Source organism: Aquila chrysaetos, chromosome 15, assembly GCF_900496995.4.
Source record: "Aquila chrysaetos chrysaetos chromosome 15, bAquChr1.4, whole genome shotgun sequence".
Lineage (NCBI taxonomy): Eukaryota > Metazoa > Chordata > Aves > Accipitriformes > Accipitridae > Aquila > Aquila chrysaetos.
In genome coordinates, this window is record NC_044018.1 from 29,126,454 (window position 1) to 29,151,417 (window position 24,964).

Sequence of the window (24,964 nt, forward strand, 5' to 3'; positions counted from 1 at the left end):
TTTAAAACTAATCTCACTGTGTCAACCAGATTTCTGTTTTACACACAAGAGCTCCCCATTCAACTCTCCCGTTTCTTACTTTGCAGTATCTTTCACAACTCATACTCAAAGGATGAAAGCACAGAAAACTCCTTGCCCTGGTGCTCAAGTACCACAATCCACAGCTCTGTGTTACTAGACAGCTGCCCTAACTGAAATCTTCTCGGAAGTATCTACAAATGGAGCTAAGCTTGAGCCTGTGAGACAACTAGCTGAGAACCCTCTCCTGAAAACAGCAGGATGCGCATACTCACAAGGATTTGCACCATCAGTTACAATCAGCATGCGTAGAGAACTCAAACTGACGTCTCTTTGGTCTCGATGGGCCATCATGGCCCAGTGCAAGTCTCGACACTTGACTAAAGCAACTTTTGCTGCAAACCAACACAGAAAAACCATATAAGGACAAATAAAAGCTTTCCATGAGTCATCTTCATATGAATACACACTCCAACACTCCTAAAGGAGAAAATTCTCACAAAAGCAAGCAAGCCTCAATTAATTGCCCCGTGCTCATTTATCCTGAGAACTTCAAGCTAAAGCCCACAGTTACCTTTGTGGGCATGAACTCTCTGCACCCATGACAGCGGACAGGTTTTCATCACAGAATAGGGCACACTGACAGTATGCAGTTTGTTCATTACATTCTGAAAAGCAGAAAAAAGATTTTTAGAAAAGGGCTCACAAAACCCATTATGAAGCAGAAACAGGAGTCACCCTCACTCCCCGTCAACTCCTACCCCACCATGAATTCACATAAGTTTACTGAGGATGATTCCACACTTCCTCCAGACAACTGCAGATCTAGCAGGGAGAGAAATGGTTGACTTAATAGGTAATGGTCCTCAACCATGTCCTCAAATGCTGCAATTATAAAGAGTTATGAAATGCTTCAGAAAGTCTTTACAGGTTCAACTCACCGTTAGAATGCCATGCCACAACCCTGCATCCTTCTTAAAATCCAAAACATTCACTATCGTTTCACCTGGGAGAAGAAAGTTGTAGTTTTGAAATGAAATGTTCCAGGACAGCTGTGACCATTATTTATGCTATAACCTGCATACGTTTGAAACTGTCATTTGAATCTGTCAGATCTGCTCCAAGAGGTACACATAGAGCAAGCAAGTGCAGAGCCTTGTTTGTCTGATTATACATTTTACTAGTCAGACCTCCTTGTTAGGCAAAATAACGCAACTGAACATCAATTTAAGAGAAGGAACACATCCCAGAAAGTTGCAAGAAAATTACATTCCAGCCTGTAATGTACATCAGTAGAACAGAAAGGGTCTTAACCTCATTATGCATGAGCAGTAGCAGGGGAAGAGAGTAGAGAACATCATTCAAGCACTGACTCCCAGAAGCAATGGAAATTAAAGTGATGGCTTCCAAAAGACAAACTCTGCATTTTAAAGTACTATGACATACAGGTCTAAAAATAAAGTTTCAGTCATGGATATATAAATTAGCTTGATTTACAAGGCAGACCAGACTAAAACCATATCCTATAGCAGAACTCTCTGTACTCCCACCAGCAATTTCCAATCTCCATTTCCAGGTTAGCCAAAAAGCCTCATGTGACTAGTACGGAACCAGTTTATGCAAGAGGTACTTTAATATTTACACACACTATCAAGAACAGGAGTTTGGAGGTACATTTTAATGGGTGATCAGTACAGTGAGAGGGATACCCAAGCTTATTGGAAAATGCCTCACTTCTGATTCATCTGCTCCCTTTTTGATTCATCAGAACAGACTTGTTAACTTTCTTGACATGATGCAAATCCCACTTTTTATTCCTCTTCACTATGGTAATGAAACTGATGTAGTTTTGGATGGAAAAGATTACAGATAGTCTTCACTTTTGGGGGAGAATTAATCTGCAGCTTTTTCTTTTACTTTTTCTTTACCTTTTTTTGAAGTAGATACTATTGTGTATTGGTTACTCATAGACAGCTGTTAAAAATATGAGAGGCAACCACTGAAAATAATGTCGCTGAACCTTCATTCCTTTGATGTTTCTGTGACATCACTTACCTTCAGAATAGTTGCAGGCCTGAGACAAGGCTTGACAGTGAGACAGCATGGCAATTCGAGACACCGTAACACCCATAACACTTCCCTCTTTGCTTGTCTTGTACTACAGAAGAGGGAAAAAAGCCAGGGTGTGACTCTGGATGCCACGTATGAAGGAAATTAAATCACGGAATCCATATTAAATAAAGTTTTGTTTCTCTAAAGCTGCTAAGACATACTCAAAAAAGTACCTGCTTGTAGAAAGGTATCAGGAAGGTTCACTACTGACAAGATAGTTATTCAGGTAGCAAACGTTCAGATAACTCCAGAGAGATACGAGATAAACATGACAATTGAATGTGTGTGGGTTTATTTCCCTGTTACTGCTTCTCGCAACATCTCTTCCTGCTCCCATAAGTATAGCCAAATTACTGTTACTACTTAAACCACTGCAATTCCTAGAACTTGCCTTACTGAGGTGTACAAATGAAAATAAGCTCTGCCAGGAAGAACAGAAAATTCAAAATGCTGTTGGCTTAAGTAGTTTCAGAAAACTGTTATCAAGTACACTATCTCAAAGAGCTCAGTTGTCTCAATTACTAGCTTTCTGGAACAAGAACAGTGCTCTCCAATTCATTTTGAGCAGTGCTCAAGGCCACAAAGATATTCAAAACTAAAATAAGCTTCACAGCAGGTTGTACACAGTGAAAGACTTGTTTCAGCGGCTAGAAACTGGGAAGTTTAAGGTAGTAAGGCTGAAGTATTATCTCTCCAGTGATTAGAACATTACATTCAGCTCACAGAAACTACTTTCTATTCCCCATTCACTACTTACCTCAATATATGCTGGCTCAGTTCCTGCAGCTGAGATGTTGGGCTGCCAGTCCTTGGGAGATTTGGAAAGATATTTTGAATCTGTCACAACCCATTTGAGTCTGGGCCAACCTAGAGCCAAAATTAAAGTGGAATATTAATATCAGTTTATTTATTGAGGGATTTATATTCTGCAAGAATACACTAAAACCCCATCATTTGTCCAAGTTCAGTTACACAAGCAAAATACCAATCCAAGCCAATCTACTAGCCAGAAGGTTCATCTCGTTTCTCATCAGGGAGTTCACTGGGCAACAAGGTACTTCCTCTACTCAGGAAAGATCCCTGCAGTATTTCTAAACATAGCTTGTTGTAGCATTAATAAAACTGCTTTTGAACCTGCCAAATGCCACTGAAGGGATCTGAGGACAACCCTGTCTTGTAAGGTGGATTCATCGTGACTTCCAGAACACCAAAGCAATTCTGTCGGACAAATGGATCAATCTACACCATATGCATAAAACCTACAACAGTCAAGTGGTGCTATCAGAAAAGTTGCTCCCTTTGCCCCCCCAAAATGCATTCAGACCTCTGACAACTACTTTCAGACAGTTCAGCTATAGCAAAAGTACAATCAAAAGCAAGTATATAACTGATCTAACCTTTAAACTGCACAATTTCTCCATTTTGGGTTTTTGGAAGCCCTTTCAGACAAACTTCAGTGGTGAGGGCCAAAGCAATACCACAGCTTCCCAGCAGAAAACCAATCTGCTGACCACCAGCATCCTGAGGAAGAGAGGGAAAAAAGTCATTCCTGTTTAAAGATGACATAAGTCAACCTTCCCCTTACCAAAATTCAAGGTTTGGTAATGCTCTGGTAATTGGATGGTAACATTATGGATCACATGGGGAGGAAAAAGAAGAAACAACCCAGGCCCACAAACACTCTTTCCTTTGGTTTGTCCTTCTTTGCCTGCATCCGATGTCTGGCAATGGTTTGAAATTCAGATGACAACCACTGTCTGGCACGGATGAGTACAACTGCTTCTAAGCTTACATAATAACATATTTTGGAAGATGATATATATCCAGCACAAAGGCCTGCTGGGTGAAAATGGAGACATACCTACAAGCCAATAAAAGTCCATAGGAAAATAAGCCACCACAAAAATGCAGAAGGGCTACTTACTCTTCTGCATATCAAGTCTGCTCTTTTCAATTCATTTTGTTCAAAAATGAAATGATTATGTAACTGGGGACAGATTGCAGAGAAATTTGGTGATTCTCAAAGGGAACTCTTTATGTATAAAAGTAGTATTATACTGGCAAGACTGAAATGCACCGAATGTGAAATCCACAGAAAACAAGTGCTCATGCCCAGCATCTAGGCATCGAGCATACAATATTTATTTTCATTAATGGAAGCCCAGATGCTTCAAAGAGGAATCATGAGGCAAAAAAAGCAAAACGTATAATTACACTGAAATAACAAGGCCTCTCTTTCCCCAGGAATTAATTTCTATTGCACAATGATAAAAACACTGAAATGAGGTAGCTCACTAAGAAATCTGATTGGGCAAATACTGGGAGAAGTTTTAATTTTGTATTTGGTTGCTATAGCAGTTGTCATGTTACAGACAAATCAAAGCAAAGCTCTGTGACTCCCATAGTATTACCAGACCAGCTTACCATTTCATTACCACCTCTCTTGCCATATGTTTGCCATTATCCTGTTTCTTTTGTTTCCTCTTATGAAATTCTATAGTATTAGACAGTTCTTGACAAGGCAATAATATGGCAATATTGCAAAAATTCTGGTAAGGGTAAAGAAAACACTTCGTTGAGCAAAGATTTACAAGAAGCGCCTCAAAGTCTTCAGAGATACTTAGCACCTTCAGTCTCTAGCAAAGTCAAAAGACTGGCAGATGCTAAGCATGGCTGGAAATGAGATTCCCTTCGCATCAGAGGGCAGATTCACAGTATTGTCTGTACCGTATAAATTATTTGCAGTAACAGAATGGAGACTACAGCAGTTAGGTGAATCGACCATTTCCAGCTACTCAGCACAGCTCTCTGGTCAATATGTTTTTCCATTTTTAAACAGCTATTCCAGGTTCACACATGGCGTTGATACAGAGCTGCTAAGGCAGCAGCTGGATGCTGTGAAACACTTTCAGAGGTTGATGGTCTGACTTGGTTTTCATCCCGCATCAGCCTATCACTCCTCTAAGCTCCATCAACGTTACCTTTCTGGTAAGAGGTACCTCTATAGGCACTGGTATGACTTCTGCTAGGAGACAGCCGTAAAACGCCACCATAAACATGACTGGATCATTGTTGGGATAAACGAGGGCTACCTACAATTCACAAAAACGTGGTGTTAGTTGAAATACAAGGAAAAATTGCACAGTTCAGATCTACAGTGACTAAAAGTCAGAAAACTTTGTGTTATTTCACATTCTACCACAACATTTTTCACAGGGCATCTTTAAGCACTCTTTCTTCTGCGGAATATCTGGTATGTGCATGAGTTCCTTGCGCAGCAATGTCAGCATTCCCTGTGCGCCCATACACATGAAGATGCACACACAGCCAAAACACAGAGATGTAAAACTCTGTTTTTCTCTCAGAGGTGCAATGCTCTTCCTTAGATGTATTTCGAAGTCCAGAGCCAAGAAGTTGCTTACAGAGGAGCCAGCAGGACTGAAAAATCACAAAAGTTTCTTTCCCAAATAGCCTGTCCCTGGGATAAGAGTCTTGCTATTAAAAGGACAAGATTATAGTGTCTGTGGTAAGTTACAGCCCCCCAAACCCCTCTTTTTATTTCAGAGGGAGAACCAGACAGTCCCAAACTCATTACCCTATCTCCAGGTTTTAACACGGGTTCATTTTTGGTCCCCAGTTTATTAAGCAGTGTGTAGGCCAGCTTGAGACTTCTGCTCCACAATTTGCCTAGAACACAAAGAAGAGAGACTTGCACAACTCTAATCAACCCAGCATACAAGAGAATATTTCAATTCTTGACTGCTTTTACTGTCTACAGTCACGTCCTCTTTCAGTTACACTGCTTTGTCTACAAAGCTCTCAAAAACCAGGAAGGTATTTGCAACCACACTAAGACTAACAACCCTGTGTTCTATCCAATGCTGCTCTTTCGGAGCAGTTTAGCAATGGGAGCCAGGGCTCAACTCACCATACGTGAGGGTATAAACTGGTTTTCCCGTAACATCCAGTGCTGTCAGACAGGGGCATTTAGCTTGCGTGGTTCCCCAGCGCTGCAGTGCTGCTTCTAAGGCAGGAGGCCAGTTACAAACAACTCCCAGGGGTTCTCCCTTCACAGGTGTCATCTGACGTCCTTCTGGCTTGGGCTGATTTGGGTCAGGCTGTGGAACTGAAGAAAATTCAATAATGTTTCCAGTTCATCTTTGCCCATTTGTTACCAGTTAGGCTGGAAAGACACACTGAAAACAAATTGTCTTCCTCATCACCTTTAGGTTTAACAACCCCTGTCACATATCATTTCCTAGGAAGCCCTTCACAAAACAAAACACCATGAACATAGTCTTCTCCTAAGGTGCTGCTAAAAGGTATTCATTACAACAGTAGTGAGGAAAGTAACACAGAATTGGAGAAAAGAAAAACAGTCTTACAAAATAGCTTGTAATGAAATTACCATTAAAGACAATCCCTTTTGGGAAATTAAAGTAGCCTAAACAAATGAAAGGGTTTTAAAAATGTATTTAAATAGTTTTGTTAATAAGTTTTAGTTATTGTAAGAAGTTTAGTGTGAGGAGGCCACCCAAAGCTCAGCAGTACAGTAAATTACTTCAAACATTGGTTTTGTATCAGACTATTCATGAAGGCTACGGTTAGCTACAAATAGCCAATCAGAGTCAACTTCAAAAACAATGGGATAAATAAATTCAGCACTGTGCATGTCTGTGTACTTATAACAAGTGATTAATAAAAAACATTATCATTATTTGGTGCTATTACCTTCCACAATTTCTTCAAAATCATCCACAAAAAATTCTTTCAGGGGTGGTCTTTTAGGTCTTTTCAAGGTGTTAAGCAACTGCTGAATTTTCGTGGAGACTCTACTACTCACAGGAACACCTGGAGGGAAAGATTTTTGTCTAATAAAAGTGTTCGTCATGTCTATTAACATTTATATCTTACCACCTTCCACCGGAGGATACTTCTCTTCGTGCGCCCACTCATTCAACTACTGGCTTCCATTATTAAAAGTTGTGCCAGTGCAGGACATCATTAGTAAGTATTATATCAGCTCTGTATTAACTCAGTGGTCAGAAAATCCTAGTAATAGAAATGAATTTTTAAAGCATTTACTCCCTTTTGAAGGCTGATTTCCATCTGTCTCTGACACACTGCACTTGCTGTAAAACACTGCCTACAGATCTGCGCCTGCCTGCAGTATCGATCAACTGCAGTGCAAGACTGCCAGCAGAGGGAGGACACAACAAGACCAGAAGCGTTACTGCTACCGCTCTGCACAAAGGTTTATGCCAACCAGCTTAGAGTGAGTATTATCAGCTTCATGGGAGCTTAATTATAGTTAAGAATTACATTATTTCATTCATCTTACCTTTCCTTTAGGGAATTCTAGGACAAAAGCTTTTAAAAACAATTAGCCTACCTATGCATTTATAATTTTTTTCTTAAAACGCAGTAAAGAAGAGAAAAGCCTATGATCTCTCCCATGATTTTCTCCAGTTCAGTACATAGTAGCAAATTGCTGCAGCATGGGAATGTGTTCATGCCAATGTCATAAGTGTGGCATAGGAATGTGTTAATGCTAATGCCATACCATTTCAAATTTGTGAAGTGCTTGAATGGGATAAACTTAAGTCACATGATTTGTTCTCCCAGCTCAAGTCCTTAACACCATTCTAATTTCTGGGTACTCTGAAAGCTTCCGTACCATCAGCAGTATCCATGAGACTAGACCGATTAGATCCCTTGTGCATGCCTTTCACGATCCCTGAAGGAGGAAGGTCAATCGCTGCTGGGCGTGCTGAGGAAGAGGAGGTAGTTGCTGTGACATCTGGGGGAACTGAGAAATTTTCTAAAAGAAGGGAGAAAATTGAGATAGCAATTAACATATACTTTTTATTATCAGATGAAACAAGCAAAGTGTTAGTTACCTGTTACCAACAATCTTAAGAATTTAATGGGTTGAATGTGTGGGAGCTCTTATTAATGCTAAACACACCACTTCCTAAATATTAAGTAGCTCTAGGAAGTGCACGTTATCTGTTCTGGAAAACAGAAAACAAAGGCACAAGATGAGTGGCTTTGTCCATGTCAGGAAAGTGGTTTACCAAAACAGAATTCCTATTCTTGGTCTCTAACCTTCAAATCAAGCTAAATCTCTTGAACCTTCAGCACTGTTAAAAAAAAAAAAAAAAAAAAAAAAAAAATTTGAGATCCACATGAGCTCTGAAATATTCAAAGCCCCAGAACAAAAATCTACATCACCTATGCAGTAATCTCTCTTGCTAGAATTATACTATTTAACTTTTTTGTCAGTAAGGGCTTTCTGAAACAAAACACGCGGTAGGCTATTGACTAAAGCAGATCAGCAAAAAATCATGTTGGGCTTAAATTTCTTCCAGTTCAGTGGCTAAACAGTATGAGCCTGTCCAGCAGTTAAAAAATAAACTTAAAATCTAATGAACAGAGTGAGCTGGGTCTTACTTTTGCTTTAAGTTGCAAGACATTGTTCTGCTTTTCAGATGAGTTTGTAAGCTTTGAAACTACAAGTAGCTCTCCATACTTCAGTAATTCTCTCATTAGCTTTCTCTTAATTAAGTGATTTTTGCTTACATGGGATTTCTTTGTACAACACAGTAGGTTCTATCATCTGATAGGGCAAGAATATTCTATTCTAGCTTAATAGAACCAGCAACTGTTGCTTACGAAGGAAAAAACCCAACAATTTTGAAACTGTATGTTGGCTTGCACAGAGAGAGTCTGAAGGAAGTCAGATACTGAATAATTCCCACAGAAAGGTTTTTGTGGCTGATTCTCTGCGTCCCTCTTTCTACGGGGAAAAAAAATCCGTTTCTGCATACCTTTGGAGATACATTGGCAAGGAATATTTCTCATTTATTGAGCTTCTAAGATCACTAGGAAGGATGTACAACTCCAAACATTTGCAGGACTTTTTACTGCTCTCTCCAAAGAAATATATAAAACTGCACATGTGAGAGTTCCTATTCATTTAGATTAGGTGTTAGCACAGGATGAATGTGGCATCTACATGGCAAATCGAATTCCAACAAAGATTTAAAGCTTCCATTTTGCATAAAATACTAATTATATTAGATAGTAGTTATTCTGTAGGTAAAAAGCTAGATTACCTTAATTCATTACAAAAGGTAATGTGGCTTTCTGTATGCTCCAATTAAAAACAGCCTCTCTGCTTCAAAGATGCGTTAATTATATTTACTACATTTTGTGGGCAATTTCTCCAGTTTTCCATCTCAGAAAACAATTTGCATCCCAGCAAATAAACAAACAAAAATAACAGCAATAAAAAAAAAAAATTAAGTGAAACAGTTAAAAACACCAGCACTTCTACGCACTGCTTGCCCCAAACCAGTTAAGCAAAAGCAGAGAGCACACAAAATACAGACATCTCCTAAGATGCAGTAATATCCTTAACAGAAGATAAAAAAGACAAACATACACAGAGCAAAAACAAACTTTGCAATTTCAAACAGAAGCATCAGCAGCAAGGAGCACCTCAGAGCCTCAAAAAACTGAGCCTGGGGTATCCAGATCTGTAAATTTTGCTCCGTCTTCTCAATACCTGGATGCTCTGATTATTTCTCAGACTAGTCATGAAAGATCTGTACTAAATCGTTACTCTGCTAAAACCATTTTTTTCAATGACATGCTCATTTGCTCACATAAATGGCTGGTTTTGGTTCTTTTTCTTTTCTTTTCTTTTTTAATCTAACGCAAACAATAAACCATTAGGGCTTGTAGCAAAAGGAGAATGTTAAAACACGGCATTTCCCCCACCCAATAGGCAGACACCCCTATGGTATTCATCAGGACACAGATGCCAAATGCTACGTGCATATGGTAGCTTTGTACACACAGTAGCTTTAAATAGCTATAGACATAAGCAACACAGTATAGAGAAAGAAAGTTGTAACTACTGATCCTGTCAATACTGTCATCACACCCTGGAGCCCTTTCTACTTCAATAAGCTCCTGTTCCCCACTTCCCCTTTTTCAACCACCTCAATATTCTGAAATTCTTAAGGAAAACATCATCACGATGGTGCAACTCCAACAAATCCTAGCAAGTTCCATCAAAACTAACTAAACTCTTGATCCGAATTTCCCTTATGCAATGGACAACTCCAGCTTTATTAATACAATCTGAACTTGAAGCAGTTTTTCTGTTCATACCCATCTCCTACCTATTCGAGTATTCGCAAATACATCAGCTAGCGACCCACTGGTCCCTTTGCCTTCTCCATGGGAAAGTGTAGAAGATGCTGATGAAGATGTGGATGACCCCTGAATAGATCGGTTGATCCAAGACTCAGCATTCTGTAAGCTCTGATGCAATGCAGCAGAAAGAGCAGCTTGGCGCCTTAGCGACCCCTCATCCTCGGATGCGGAAGACGTGTCTGTGTGGAAGCAGAAAAGAAAATCTAGCTGCTTAGGGAAAAGCACATTACACTGAACATGCTCTCTTTCCAATTCACATATCAATGGCACAGGCTTGTAATATGAAGAACTTTTTTTTTCCACAGGCTGTGTCAAACAAGGTTACACTGGCCAAAACAGAAGTTGAAGCAGCAGACACCTGCAACATTTACCCCTGGTGTTTTGCTCCTGTTTAAAGCACACAAAAGATTCACCTCCTCAGACAAGTATCCTTCCCCTGGGTTCTCCAAGTCTATTAACTTATCTCATTACTTTTCCATTCATATTCTATGGTATCAGATGCTGTGTTGCCTAACTTTGCTAATTCTAAAATGGAAAGTGAGGGGTCAGTACCATTCTCAAAGCTGAAAATTCACAGGAACAGAACAGAATGCAGGCACTGGGAAACAAATATGCCAAGGCCACACACAGAAAATGCTTTTGTCTGGTATTCTAAATGGGTCTCTTTTAATTGCAGAAAACAAAACACCCCCCCCCCCAACAAAACAGAAAACTACAACAAGGAACCGCATCCTGCCTTTCTGAGAGAACAGATACCTTGCCTATCCTAAAGTTGTGAACTATTTATTTTATCACAAAGAAAGCACTCATTACTTGATATCTTAAATTGTACAGGGCTACATATAAACATTCAGTTAGGCTTTGGCCTAAAACTTACGTGTTCTTCAAAGTGATTGCCTGCCTATACTCTAGTTGTAAATCAAACTATTAAATCATGTTCTACCTACTTGCCAAAGCAGAATGCAGTCATGAGCTGAAGGAAAAGACTGATTCCAGACACACCATAAGTGCTAACCTTTATTTGTGTCGTACCCACAGCTCAGAATGTGCTGTAGTCCTGGACAAGTTAGTACAAAGCTGAGACCCAAGCAGACACTGGGAACATGCATTAGCCCCCAGTAGAAAGGAAAAGAAAAAAGGAAGTACGAAGAAAAAAGAAGGTAAAAGAATAGGTATGAGTGAAGTGGCCTAGCAGAGCAGTTTCAGAGAGAGATATGAATTCACAATGAGATATGAATTCATAATCTTCAGATGACTTCATCAATCCAAATGACTGTGATGCTTCTGCACAATGAGAGACAACATAAAAGTCACTGCCAAAAATTACACACATTCATCTTTAAGCCAATGCGTATAGCTGCTTGAAAACAGAGAGGTTTATTAATATCTGATGCACATGCACCATAACAGACACCACATTATCCAAGGTATTTTGCCGCATCCATTACATGGGAGGGGTTAGGAAAGAAAAGTCCTGCAAGTCATGGAATCCCACAGGACCACCTCCAAGGTCCTTGCCCAGAAATGCGCATCACTGCAAATCCTTTTCCTGTATGTTGAGTATTAGACCTTAGCAAAAACAAAACGTGAATTATGCAACTGAAATAGGTGTGAGGGAAGCAAAAAAAAGAAGCCTCAGTCCAGAAAGCCCACTCAGCTCTCGCCAATTGATTCTTTAAAAGCTCCCAGAAGAGGAGTCATTTTCACAGCCCTAACAGCAGCTCCATGAAAACAAGCAGCTGCTCAAATGTAGCAGGAGAGCTACAGGAATAACAGACTACCTACAAATGTGCTGAAGAGCTTGAATATTTTGACAACTGCAGCCTCTTGATTTGGAAACTGTTACTAAAGCATACCTTAACATCCATGCAGACACGCACACTGTAAGAACCTAACCTGGGGGAGTGCAGGCATCAGCTGGAGACTGAACAAACGTAGACCGCCTTTTCGTTGGCATGGGCAGGGCCATCTTCTGCTCTTTGTGTTTTGCCAGTGCTGCCTGAACTGCTTCTGTGTGGATATCTGCAAAATGGAAGTTCATATACTCAGTTTTGCAACAGCAGAGGAAGAAAAACACGAGGCTTACACATGTGCAACTATTGCCAGCCGTCTGTATTTATGCAACCCCCCCATTTTACAGTACCTTCCCAAACAACTGATTTTGCCACCTCATGAGTAACATTTCCTTTTTTAAAAAAAAAAAAAAAAAAAACCACAGGGAAACTAACTGAGGTTTCTAAAGTTAGCAAGCTAATAGCAGGGCCAGGTTTTTTAGTCTAGAATCTTCTGGATTAGTCATTATATTCTGGTATCTCTAGCAACCTTTATGGAAACCCCAACCCCACCAGATTGTTTCCCTCAGCCAAAGGTTATCCTAAAATTGCTTGTGCATAATTTAAAATATGCCTATAAGCTAACTGTATACAGCCCCAGGAGCAACTCTGGTCTATAAACTGACAAATTCTGAGCCAGTTGCCTGATTTAGCAAAAATCTTATGTTCAAAAACCTGAATGGATGCAGATTTCATGTAAATCTTTAAAGTTATGAACTGCAGCTGCAAATACATGTTGATTAGTAACTGAAACAGGCTAGGACATGAGGCCTCCATCCCTCTGCAAACATCCAGAACTTTTTAAAGGAAGACACATTGCTGGTGATGGGAAGACAACTTATTAAAAAACTACTCTGACAAGGGAGAGCTCATCCATATTAATTTCTCAGATTAATGTATTTTAATTATGCTTTTCCAAAACCCAGAAAACTAGGCTCTTCTAATGCTTTATGAAATGGCGGTATATGATAGCCGTGTTACTGGAGAAGGTATATTTGATATACTTTATTTGGCCCTGTTGAGAAGAAAACTTAAATCTTATTAATGCAAAGTGAAAACCAAAACCAAGTGGAGACAAAAAATAGGTGCCTCCACCTTCTCCTTTCCTTAAGTGGAGAAGGAAATCAGCAGGGTGCTAGTCAGCCATTTCTGCTGCTCTTTGGAAATACTTTAAGCACAGATAAAGACAGCTCTCATTCTCCAACCTCCTAGAGCAGATATGCACAGCAATCACCAATTCCAGGAACAAATTATTACCTGTCACTTCACTGAATCTTGTTACCTACAGACATGGTTAAAATAAGCTTTCCATTCTGTGAACGACTTGCATTGAATAATTGCATTCAAGCCAGAAAATCAAGGTGGCAAAAAATTATTTGCTTTTTCTACTTAGCATTCTTTTTTGATTCAGCAGCTGTAGTCCTACAAGTCTGATGGTTCTTTATACAGAACCACCAAGGTAGGACTTTCCATCAGTGGACAAATAATAAGCTTGATTCCTTGAGAGGACAGAGTACATTCTTCCTCATTAACAGGAATCCCAGGTGAACTCTTGCCCCTGCTCTTACCAGATCGATAGCGTTCATCTCTGGCTCCCCCTGAGCGAGCTCGGTGAAATTTGGATGAGGATGATGATGATGATGCTGAGGTTGGAGTTGCAGATGGAACAGGCATCTGAGTTCTGGATTCCTTCTGTAATGCTGGATCAACCCCTGGAAAACAGTCCACAATTCTCTGAGAGCAGGAAATAGAAGTAGCTTTTTTTGACCATACTTTTCTCTTTTACCATATAATTACAGAATTTCCTCTTCTTTTTTTCTTTTCTTCTTTTTTTTTCTTTTTTTTTTTTTTTGGTAGTGAAGTGGATCTAATTAGTATATTAACACATCTGTCCAATTATACCCTAATCAGTTAAGATATACCTGTCCCTTCTTTGACCTTAAGAGGTTTTTTCCAGCTTTTTTCTTTTTAAGGGGTTGTTAGGCACCCGAAGAGACAATTTACAGCAAATCTGAAGCAGGTGACATAATACACAATTTCATGTAATTTAAGTAACCTATCAGTGATAAAGGGAGATGAAGTCACCTTTAAAGAATCCATTACAAAATACAAAAGCAAAGGTGATAAGATTCAGATAAATTTTGATAAACAAAATAGTAGATAAGGCAGGTAAGTCCTACACTTCCACACCCTTAATAGGGCCATTTGCAATGAATTTCAATGTTTTGTGATTTAGTATCTGTATAGTTTGCTCCCTATTTTGCCATGTTTCCAATGGGAACAGGACTGCACCATACTCTCATTGTTGCATTAAGAAGGAAGAGAATTGGCAGTTTCACTTGTAGTAAAGCAATATATGTAACTGCTTTTAGAGATCATAGTCATTTACACCAGTCTCCTGGTAGACACCACTGCTATGGGCACAATGAGTAAAGGGGTTTGACTGATGCAATAAATCATTATCCCAAATTAAGTTTGAGTTGTGAAGAAGAGCAAACCCACAGAAAAACATGTTGAGAAGTTGGGTTCATTATGCAGTGTTCCACTGACCAGTGTGTGTTATTGACAGGAAAACCAATAATATACCAGCGGCAAGAGCCTCTGCTGTTCACATTAATGACAAAACCAAATAGACCTCTAGTTGTCCAGGTTCTGGCTCCTTTCAGCATGTCAAGAAGCGAGTGGCTTTATCATCCTGGAAAAGTTTGTTTTTCCCATGAATACAGGGAGCTAAATAGATAATCTGATAAGAAATTATCATTTTACATAATTCAGCAAGGGACACTAGGAATCGTGGCTACTCAATTCTACCCAATCGTGGAGTCTCAATTCTAAAATGAATCTGTGCATCAGTGGGAACTTTTTAAAAACCAAAACCAAAAGGTCATATATAGCTGTAATTACAGTTGTCACCTGAAGTCATGCAAAAAGAAGAGCAATTGTGTCATTTAAATATGCGGCGCTTATGAATTCTCACAAACTACCAAAGGATTAGAGAAATGAAGAGGAAACCACAAATATTGGAGTCCAATTCCAGTTATACCACTTTCTTAGTGTGTGGTTTTAGGTAAACAACTTAAGGCAAGCGCCTCAAGCTCAGGGAACTTACAATACCAGCAAATCACACCTAACTAGTTACAGAAATCTTCAACCATCTCCTATACCTTCCAACATCCTAAAAAGCAAAATATTAATTGAATGTTATAGCTAACTAACTATCCAATAAGCCCAGCATTATATGCTTTGGAAAAAATTCAAGAATATGGGGGCAACACGCTCCTGGAAGAAGTCCTCTCTTAACCCCTAGCTTTACTATTTGGCCTGGGAACCTTTTCAAAACTTTTCACCTCTTACTCAAATTTTTAGCAGTTCTGTTTGCGATATCAATACTCAATGGAGGCAAGCTACCAAGCTTATGTAGTAATGAGTCTTTAAACTATCATGCCAAAAAATCAGAAACTTTATTTCTAGTTAAAAAGAACACATCCTGCTAGCCAGAAATTCTGAAACCATGTTAGGGAGACAAATAACTATTTCCCATTTTCACTGGTATTTTTTGGATATCATAACATATACCACAGAGTTCTGTGGTTGCTTATCAAAACATAACCATCACCTGTACAAAGATGCCAGCAGCACAAAAAGTAGAATGGAAAAGGAAAAGAGACTTCTGAGGTTTAGGTGCAGGACCCAGTAATCAAAAGACCTGGACTTCAGAGCAAGATTTTCAATTCAAAATCTCAGTTTACCAACATCCAAAAGAATCAGTGTTTGTGTCCCCTTTCTGTCATTCTGGAACACATTTCATTGATAACTAGTTTAACATCCTTGTAGCATATACTTGCCTTAAATCAAAAACAAGAGAGTTTTATTTCAATCCAAACACAAGACAACTTCATAGGCTGAGAAGAAAAGCTTAATGCTTTCTGATCATTCAAGTATTTACAAATTCAAGTACCCACTAGATGTCAGCAGCAGATTTAACACTATTTGAAATGAATTATTAAATTCATATTCAGTTCTCTAAGTCTTGCAAAAACATCTCATCTGCTCTGCAAGGCATCACAAGGCAAACATGACATTCCATTTACAAAGGGATCAAATGTGTCTGTAAGTGACATGACACACCAAGAGCAAGCTCTTTGTTTAAATATTTTACTATGACATAATAACATGTTACAGTAGCCTAACAAAGCATTCAAGCACAGATGAGGGAAAAAGTGTATAGCTACAGTAAATCATAAATGGTTATACAACAAAGCAACATAAGTGAGCTAAGCCTGGCAGGTGATAGCTGACTTATTTAGCATTCCCTTTAGAATAATCCTGCTATAGCTGCAGTTCCTGCTCGCAGGATCCAAATCTACAGAAACATGAAAAATAAATTATTTTAGATTTCCTTTTGAAGGATGCTATGGATTTTTTAATTGTCCTTAGTTTTAAAGCAGAATTGACTGCTTTGTGATCCCTGTGTTTTGTTGAAGGAAGAGGTTCAATGATTTAGAGATTCAGGGATTTTTTTTTTTTTTTTTCAAAAAAAGATTTTTAGATTAAAAGAATCATTATAAGCATCATGTATGATCAACAAGGATAAATGTTTACATTAATAACAAGGACAGTAAGTGCTAGATTCATCTGACAGAAGAAAAGCAGCAGGCAAACCTGTTATTCTGCTGTTTTGCATACAGAATTGAACAGAAGTTCCAGTGTTGGACCAGCTATTCCTTATAACAAGATGATTTTTTCAAGCTACATGCCTGTAAAAAATCATATAAATAACAAACTCAAGTATCTAGGGTTTACAAGTCAACCTGAACAGCACTTCCAGAACACAGGGGACAGCCTCGCTCAGCAGCAGGCATGGCTGCATAAGCTTAGTGTGATTGCTGCTGTCTTCCGGCATTGAGAAGGCTGAGAACTCACCAGATTTAGGAGATTCAGAGACTTTTGCAGGAGTTACTAGCTAGATGGATCTTAATTCTGCCTTGTACAAGACATGAAGGAAGAATTCAGGTGCTCCATTGATTTAGTCCTGGATATTATTTCAAAGATTGTGAAAGATACTTCCTAGAGTCAAGTGATAAGCTTTATTTGAAATTGTGATACCCCTCAGACTGAATGAGGACGAAAATAATTCCCCATTTGTGGTAGCTGCAAGTCAGATCTTGTAAATGGGTGAAACTCTCTAAACAACACTAAGCTGGAGCGCGTGTGCATGATTTACAGGTTTAGACAAAGCTGTTTTATCACTGATTACTATTCCACATTAGCTCCTGTTTGAAATAACATGATGCTGAAAGACGGGGGGGGGGGGGGGAATTAAAAAAAAAAAAAAAAAAAGGCAAAACTTTACAGTAGAGTTCTTTCTGCTGGCTTATTGGAAGTCCACAACACACAGGGTGGCAGGAAGGACTCTTCTGAGACAGGAAATACATGACAGCCCACTTGGGAAGCAAAGAAGAAATGCTTCTTTTCCAAAGTGCCACGAGTTCAAAGAAATGAACCACTAAAGTAACAGAATCTATAACGTTCCCACCTTGTGCTATACATAACAACATGAAGCAGAAAAAAACAACAAAACATACATTAACAGCTAGAATTCACAGATCAATTAAAACAGCTTCAAATGTTATCAATCTTCCAACAGCTTTCCCTGAGGTACTGGAATACAAAAACCACCAGATCACATTAATCTTACCTTTTCAATAAAAACAGTAAGTACTCTAATGTTCTCTTTGCTTGTTTAAAATTTTAATTTTTTTTTTCATCATCATGAGAATAGAAAACAGGAGCAAGAGCACTACAGCAGTTACATAAAAAGGTTCTGACAGTGAATCAGTGCTTAATGAACATAATTTCCTTTACACATTAGCAGAGGAACCAAATGCATTATCTTAAATAGCAAGAAAACGTACTCTGCCAACAGTGTGTGTGCAAGGGCTGCTAATTTTGGCAGAAGGCATTCCAGCATCTGCATTGTTTGAGCTAAAAAAGTTGTAAAAGCTGTTCCAGATTTGCAGCAACTAATATGGACAGGAGCTCTTTCTCTAGGCAGACGTTTGCCTGGAGTCTGCAACAAAAACTAGTTTCAAGAGGTGGTGAGTTACTATACCATCTCTTAGTAGCAGAGCAGTTCCAAAACCATTTTGCAAAATAGCAAAAAATAGCATTGTATTGCACCTTTTAAAATAGGCATAAAAATATTCAGTCCTCACAAATGACTCTGAAGGTTACTTGAAAATGTCAGTGTTGGTCCAATAAAAGCAACATCTCAAGCCACTGAGACCCTCTCTCTGTTTCAAAATGGAACTTAAGGTTTAGCTACAGTTACATTCAGAAAGACACTGAGGATGAGATGAGAGCAGGGCGGCCTTTCTTTATTTTTGCTGGTGGTTAGTCAGTAGTGTAACATGAAATAAGCATGCCTGTCCTCCCTGTTTTGGTTCGGGCAACAGTGAAAGCAGCATTACTTAACACACACAACTTGGGAAGCTGCTCAAAATACTTTCTTCAAAGCCTTTTGTGCAGCAGCCAGCAGGTAACAGAGAAGCAAAAACTCTGGTATCACAACTCCATCACCTCAGTAAGTTTCATTTACAAAAAATGGATGTTGCACCAGGAAAACATGTATCTTTAGGTAATTAACATTGTTGCCTTAACTCCAAAATAATGAGGCAAGCTCCCAGAGGCAATGTGAATGGGAGCACCGATTTAGCAATAAGAATCTCCGAAATTATAATGCTGACATGCCCTGACATGTCATCATACCTACCTTCGCCTCACTTCACATCTATGAAATGGAGACAATACATTAGCTAACATCAGGAAGGTGCTTTGAGAAATGTAATGCACTAAATGCCAAGAGTAATTTTTTTTTTGTTATGGACTAAATTAATTTTCTGCTCATTAACAAGGTGACCTGATTCTGAATCCCTCATGCGTGACTTCAGCAGGATTTTTACAACAGGACATTCCCAGATATAGGGGCAGCTGGATATAAGATATATAAAAAGCTGGAGGGCTGAGACAGAATGGCAGTCAAAATGCTATCTTAATTGGTGACCTCCTATCAGCCTGTGTCTCTTCCTGAACTTCAGCTCATTCTGCAGCTTTCAAAAGCATGACAATTAAAATAACAGGGCCACAGACAGTCTTGCCAAGCACTTTTTTTTCCTCCTAATTAAACAACATTTTCTAAAACAAATCAAACATGCGTGCACAGTGACAAGCATGAGGGGCACAAGATCATTTCGTCAGATGAAAAGCAACTTGTAGAGCTTCAGCCTCTGCCAGACTCCAGGACAAAAGCAAGTCTGCCAAGAAGGCACTTGAACATACGAACGGAGCCCACATTTCCTTCTAAGGCTTAAGATCTCCGCTGGTATACACGTTGGACTGAGAGATTGTAAAACCTGCTTAACAAATAGCTACTTACGAAGACCTTAAAGAGGGATTAGTCATGTGTATTACTTTTTGGTTTCTTTAAATAACAGAAACAGATTTGATACAAAGGTAGCAACCGAGTCATCAGAGATTCCTATCACATCCTGGGTCAGGGAGGCAGTCCTCAGTACTCAGAGAGCTGTTTGCAACAAAATCTCAAATTTGAAGGCTAAACCCCAATTTTTGCTTGTCTTGCTACCTTCAGTATGTTAGCTCAGACAGAATACACCATTCTTTTGTGTGTAAAGCACCCACTATGGCAGTAAGTCTTGGACAAGAGACCGGGCACCAGCTTTATTTGAATATGCAAGCAAAACAAAGTTGAGAAACAACTGGGATGGAGGAGAGCAGGAATGCAACCATCAAGAGTTTTGGAGTGGCAGAGTCTAGAAGTTACCACGACAATGGCAGAGTCCTTTTATGTTCCTCAAGCAATTGCCTGAAGTGAACTGCTGTAATTTCAGCAGAAAAAAACCCTATACAATCTTTCCCCAATTGATGCAGTGCTGATGGTCAATAAATGCACTTTTGGCCTTCACTTTTTAAAATTTTTTTGGCAGTGGTTCAGTCTCAGTAAATTACAGTAAGTCCAGTCATGACTGCCTGTCATACCCATTCACTCCCCAAACTGCTAAGAGCCAGACACATTAGTTTTTAATGGTTAAGCATCTCAGCATATCAGTAGTGCAATTATTTTGGGTAAGCATCCCCATAATAATTATTAGACATACTTTCAGCCGTGTTCTTCAGTTTACAATTATATATAATTATCCTACATACAATCAGCTCTACTGCTAAGGATCTTTGAACCAAAAGAAACAGATGTAAACGAAGTACATGAATTCAGCTACCCTGGTAAAATACACCAACAAATTATGAAAATTCTAATGTTTCTCCAACAAGGAATTAAGATGGCTGAAAGAAGGATGCAGTACAGACCAACTCTGCAGTTAAGCCATTTTTAAGAAGGTTTCAAGAATGATTCTTGAGGGCCTCACACTTCATGATTGATTGAAAGCCCTTGAGTTCTCAGCTGACAAGGGAGTAGGACGTGATTTATGTATGTGGGAGATAAAGACAGGGCATACAAAGTGTTGAAATACACAGCACTCTACAGAGGCCCACCAAAGAGCTCTGGAACTACCAGGAATCCCTGGAGTTCAATATGAACAAGCAAACTAGAAGCAAATGACTGCCCATGACTTCATGGCATCCATGCAACCTCCACAGTGTAATTATTAGATAGCTGAGGAAACACATACAAAGCAGAATAGTTCAGAGCTGGCAAATGAAATCTCAGTGCTCCACTCCACAGCCATTCCACACATCCCTTTAATGTCAAGGCTATGCGAAATTCTTACACCAGCTGAAACAAGTGCCTACCTTGGGTTTGTGGAACATAGGGAGCCAGAAGCTTTGCTCTCTTCTTCTCATACCCCTTTTGTGTGATGTCCCCTAAAAACAAGGAAAGAAAACTCATTTAACCATGTCCTCATTTTTCAGTTTGAGGTCTGTTTGCTTGTCTTTTCAGTGGCATGAAGGTTTCACCTGAACACAGCAATGCATATGGTGAAGAAAACCTGAAACCAAATAAATGCAAGTACATTATGATCTCAAAGCCTCCATATTACAGAACTTCTGTAGTTTCCCTTGGGATCAGAGATATACCCTATGCACTATTTAAATGCAGTAATTTGAATCAGAACAGCTATCTAAATGGAATATCAAAGCAATGAAAACCTAAAAAGGGAAACTCAGAGTGCATAAAAATATTCTGTAACTGCAAAGCCAACTTAGGCTAACAAAATGGAGTAATTCCCAAACAACAGGGCAAAGGGAAAGTGCAAATTCAGAGCCTCATCTTAAACTAATCAAATTGAGAACACCTTTAGCAATTAAAGTGAGCCTGCTGCAGGAGCTGTTTAAGGCACCTCCTAAAACTGAGGCAAGGATGAACAGAGTCAACGTCTACACTACTGCCCAGTAAGCACATCCTACAATCCAGAAAAATCAGACTTTTAATCATGTCTAGTTGATATTCAGTGAAAGCAGGCTAGGGGGTTGTGTTTTTTTTAACCTGATAGTAGCTGTAATTTCACTGTGTGCCTACTGGTAGAAGCATGCAGAAGATGGATGCTTGAACTCCACAGAAGCAAAAACTCCAGAAGAGAATAAGTATTAGTAAACTTTTCACTTTTTTAAAAAACTAATCTGTCTGATCCTGGAGATGTACCATCTGGCTGCTGTCTTTTGTTTTAATTTCTTACATCAGAACCACAAGAAAGACTGAAACCTTGAAGGGATTAAAACAAAAAACCCTGCAGCATTTCAAGCCTTTTTGTAGCCTGACCTGCACTTGTAACCTCTTATCTCTTGGGGCCGAAAGATTGGAAGTGATCAAATGCATAGCAGTAAGAAAACAGAATTATTTGATATTACTTCTCAAGCTAAAATTAAGCCCATATTTGTATTACAACAAGAAACCAGTGATCGCAAACAGCATGTTTTCTTTGTCGTGAGCCCGATTATTGTAAGGCAACAGAGTATTAGATGCTGAGCAGCACAGGCCACTCTATTTGCTGTCCTACAGCATCCTTCTGCCAGACACTTCCAGCCTGATCTGGAGGGCCACATCAGAAAAGGTGATTAAAGGGTTTAGGCTCTAAGCTCCCAACACAACCAGCCTCTCTGCTAAACATTCCAGCTAACTGGCCATTTTGGTTATAAAGGTGATTTTGCAGTACTGAAATGCTTGGAAAGGGAATGGATTTCACTCCTTTGTGCTGGACAGTCAAATCTCAGTCTCACTTGAAACGCCCAGACTACAAGTTTTGAAGCTGAAATGGGAACTTACACTGCTTAGCGGAGGGTGTGCATTTGCACACAAAATTTTATCTCGCTCCTCTTACACTATGCTTGAGTCAGGCCCCAACAAGCCCAAACAAATCCAGCAACTGAGAATTAGAATGTCCATGAAGCACTGAAATGCCAACCAAAGCATTAATTTTAATGCTTGATTGCAATACATAGCTCAGTTAAATTAATCCAGCTCACAAGAGAGGTATGCTGCCAGTGTAAGAAAAGTACACCTTCAAAAAAAGAGCTATACAAAGACTATACGCCAAAAGGATAACATTTTGATCAACTGCATGAGCTACAAAATCCACCAGCTTTTCTGAGATTTGCCTCTCCATCTTCAGAGGCAGTTTTAATTCCCCACATTTGTTCATTTGGGTAGCAAATAGACCAGGGTGACTGCCCCTTCAGGAAAAACAAACCTGCACAGAAAGGGGGAAGGATTTTTCCTTATAAGCCAACCCACAGATTTGTTTGTAGCTTGTTATTTTGTGATTAATTTCTCCACAAGATTTAATTGGACTCTTGACATTGGCGGTTACACACTATATGTAATAAAACATGTGCCACAGAAAATTGTTGGAACTACTAAGGAATACCAGTACATTATGAACAAATACCAGCACTCTCAATGTAAGTATCACATTCTGTTTTGTGTACTGGAAAGCAAAGTACTCTCTGTAATCACTTGCTCCACACTAATATCCTACCAATAAAAAAAACCCTATCCTCACACGAATGCCAGACTTATGGTTCACAGTTGAAAAACAAGAAGGTAACTCAGGCCAAAACACTATTTGCAACCTTAACTACCGTGCAATGCAGATAATTTAAATTATTGCTTGAAAAAAAGGATTCTCTGAGCATTAGCTAATTAAAAAAATAAAAAGCCTAATGCTATTTGGCAAAAGCAGGAAAGTTCCAAGTAGCAAAATTCAAGCAACAGAAATAAGGGCAATAAATTCTTGGGACTTCCCTGCAGCACTGTGTCTTCCCACTGCTGAATTTCCAAGTAGTTTGTTTTAAAAAAATAATAAAAAAAATCAACCATTATTTTGACAAACAGGCTGACAGTCTCAAGCACCTGCCTACAGGATTAGAAAGCATAACACTTACATTTTTAGACTAGCCCTACTGAAGTGGAACTAGGCAGCAGAGATTGAAAAGGTTAGAAGAAACAGATAAATTAGAGTTCTTTATTTAAGGATAGGCATCCATGCAGGTTAGCAACAGAATACAATTATCCAAAATAAAGGTCCAGCAAGACACAGGGACTAAGGCTCTCAGAAAAAAAACTTGTGTGTAGGCATGGGTGACAGGTGTAAATTCATCTCAATAAAATTATGATCCGATTACTACAACCACAATAACTGTGCCTAAACTGACATCTCAAGTCTTGGAAGGAAGTGTTCCTTTAATATGCTGCATGAGTGCAACGAATTTATTGTATAAAGCCTCTTCTCTCTGGTCATACATAGTCCAAATCTGGTATCAGTCCACTGAGACAGAAACCAAAGATTCACTAAGGGAGAAATTTTCTTTCACCCTATTCCTTTTCTGCTGATTTACAGGAAATGGAAATGGCTAGATCCGAACATAAATGTGGACTTCCTCACCAAATATCATAAATTACTGCAACAGGAAGAGAACCAAGACAATAGGACTGCAATCTCAGGAACCATTCACTCCTACTACATAAACCTGGTAAATCATCAACCCTGCTTCCATGAATTAAACGCTTTGTGACATTTGGTGTGCTAAATTCTTCCAGATAGCTGAAAAAACAACCCAAGAACCACAACTCCTCTCTACACTGATGCAAGACACAGCACCACAAAGAAATCATTAGCAAAGCAAATGAGAGCTGACAATTTAGCTTTAAAATGGTGCTAGTGTTTGTTCATTCCTAGGAAAGAAATTACAAACAAAAACACTTACTGCTGAGACATTCTTTTGGCCCTCTCTCAGCTACAACTGTTTCTGTTCGGTTGTAGTCTGTATTTATCTATATCCTAAGCTAGTCATGGTTGTGCCTCCACATGCTGAGAAGGCCCTGCTAAGGAAATCGAAGTCTGGTCAAAAGAAAGCAAAGCTTCAGCTTCTTTTCAGTCAAGACCCTTTCGCTATAACCAACCGTAAGATTCCTGTATGTCGTGATCTTTCCTAGCATCTCAAAATGTGATGTCAGGAACCTTTAGGCTTTGGGTGTTTTGTTTTGTTTCTGGTTTTTGGTTTTGGGGCTTTTTGGGGTTTTTTTTGTTTTTTTTAAAGGACGCATGAGAGTGAGCTAAGCTGCTGATTGCTGATGCAGTGGAGGAACTGTCTCTCTTTCCTTGACACCTCTGCTGCAGTGACAGCAACCATCAGCTCAGGTGCAGTGATGTCTTCAACTTCCACAGATAACCAGTACATTAGCACAGACTGAAGTGTAAATACAGCCCACCACCACTACAGTCCAGTGCATCAGCTCCACACAC

At 39.2% G+C, this 24,964-nt stretch overlaps 1 protein-coding gene across 12 annotated transcripts in view; it reads right to left on the bottom strand.

The window, feature by feature from the left end:
- DIP2B (disco interacting protein 2 homolog B) overlaps window positions 1-24,964 on the bottom strand; it is a 70,328-nt gene that overhangs the window by 18,468 nt on the left and 26,896 nt on the right. For 7 of the 12 annotated variants that reach the window (XR_005934012.1, XR_005934013.1, XM_041128786.1 and 4 more), the window contains exons 2-16: window positions 21,015-21,086; window positions 13,757-13,900; window positions 12,253-12,378; window positions 10,323-10,535; window positions 7,808-7,951; window positions 6,862-6,981; window positions 6,059-6,256; window positions 5,726-5,817; window positions 5,112-5,222; window positions 3,528-3,651; window positions 2,888-2,997; window positions 2,074-2,176; window positions 960-1,024; window positions 593-686; window positions 294-413 (exon numbers count right to left, since the gene is read on the bottom strand). Coding sequence is in view for 10 of the 12 variants with exons in the window: in XM_030037179.2 (XP_029893039.1) it covers window positions 294-413; window positions 593-686; window positions 960-1,024; window positions 2,074-2,176; window positions 2,888-2,997; window positions 3,528-3,651; window positions 5,112-5,222; window positions 5,726-5,817; window positions 6,059-6,256; window positions 6,862-6,981; window positions 7,808-7,951; window positions 10,323-10,535; window positions 12,253-12,378; window positions 13,757-13,900; window positions 21,015-21,086 (1,836 nt within the window). In the remaining 2 variants the exon portion in view is untranslated. Of the gene's footprint in view, window positions 1-293; window positions 414-592; window positions 687-959; window positions 1,025-2,073; window positions 2,177-2,887; window positions 2,998-3,527; window positions 3,652-5,111; window positions 5,223-5,725; window positions 5,818-6,058; window positions 6,257-6,861; window positions 6,982-7,807; window positions 7,952-10,322; window positions 10,536-12,212; window positions 12,232-12,252; window positions 12,379-13,756; window positions 13,901-21,014; window positions 21,089-21,641; window positions 21,647-24,964 lie in introns of those variants that run through there. The other 5 variants (XM_030037184.2, XM_030037181.2, XM_030037185.2 and 2 more) reach the window with 4 other exon arrangements.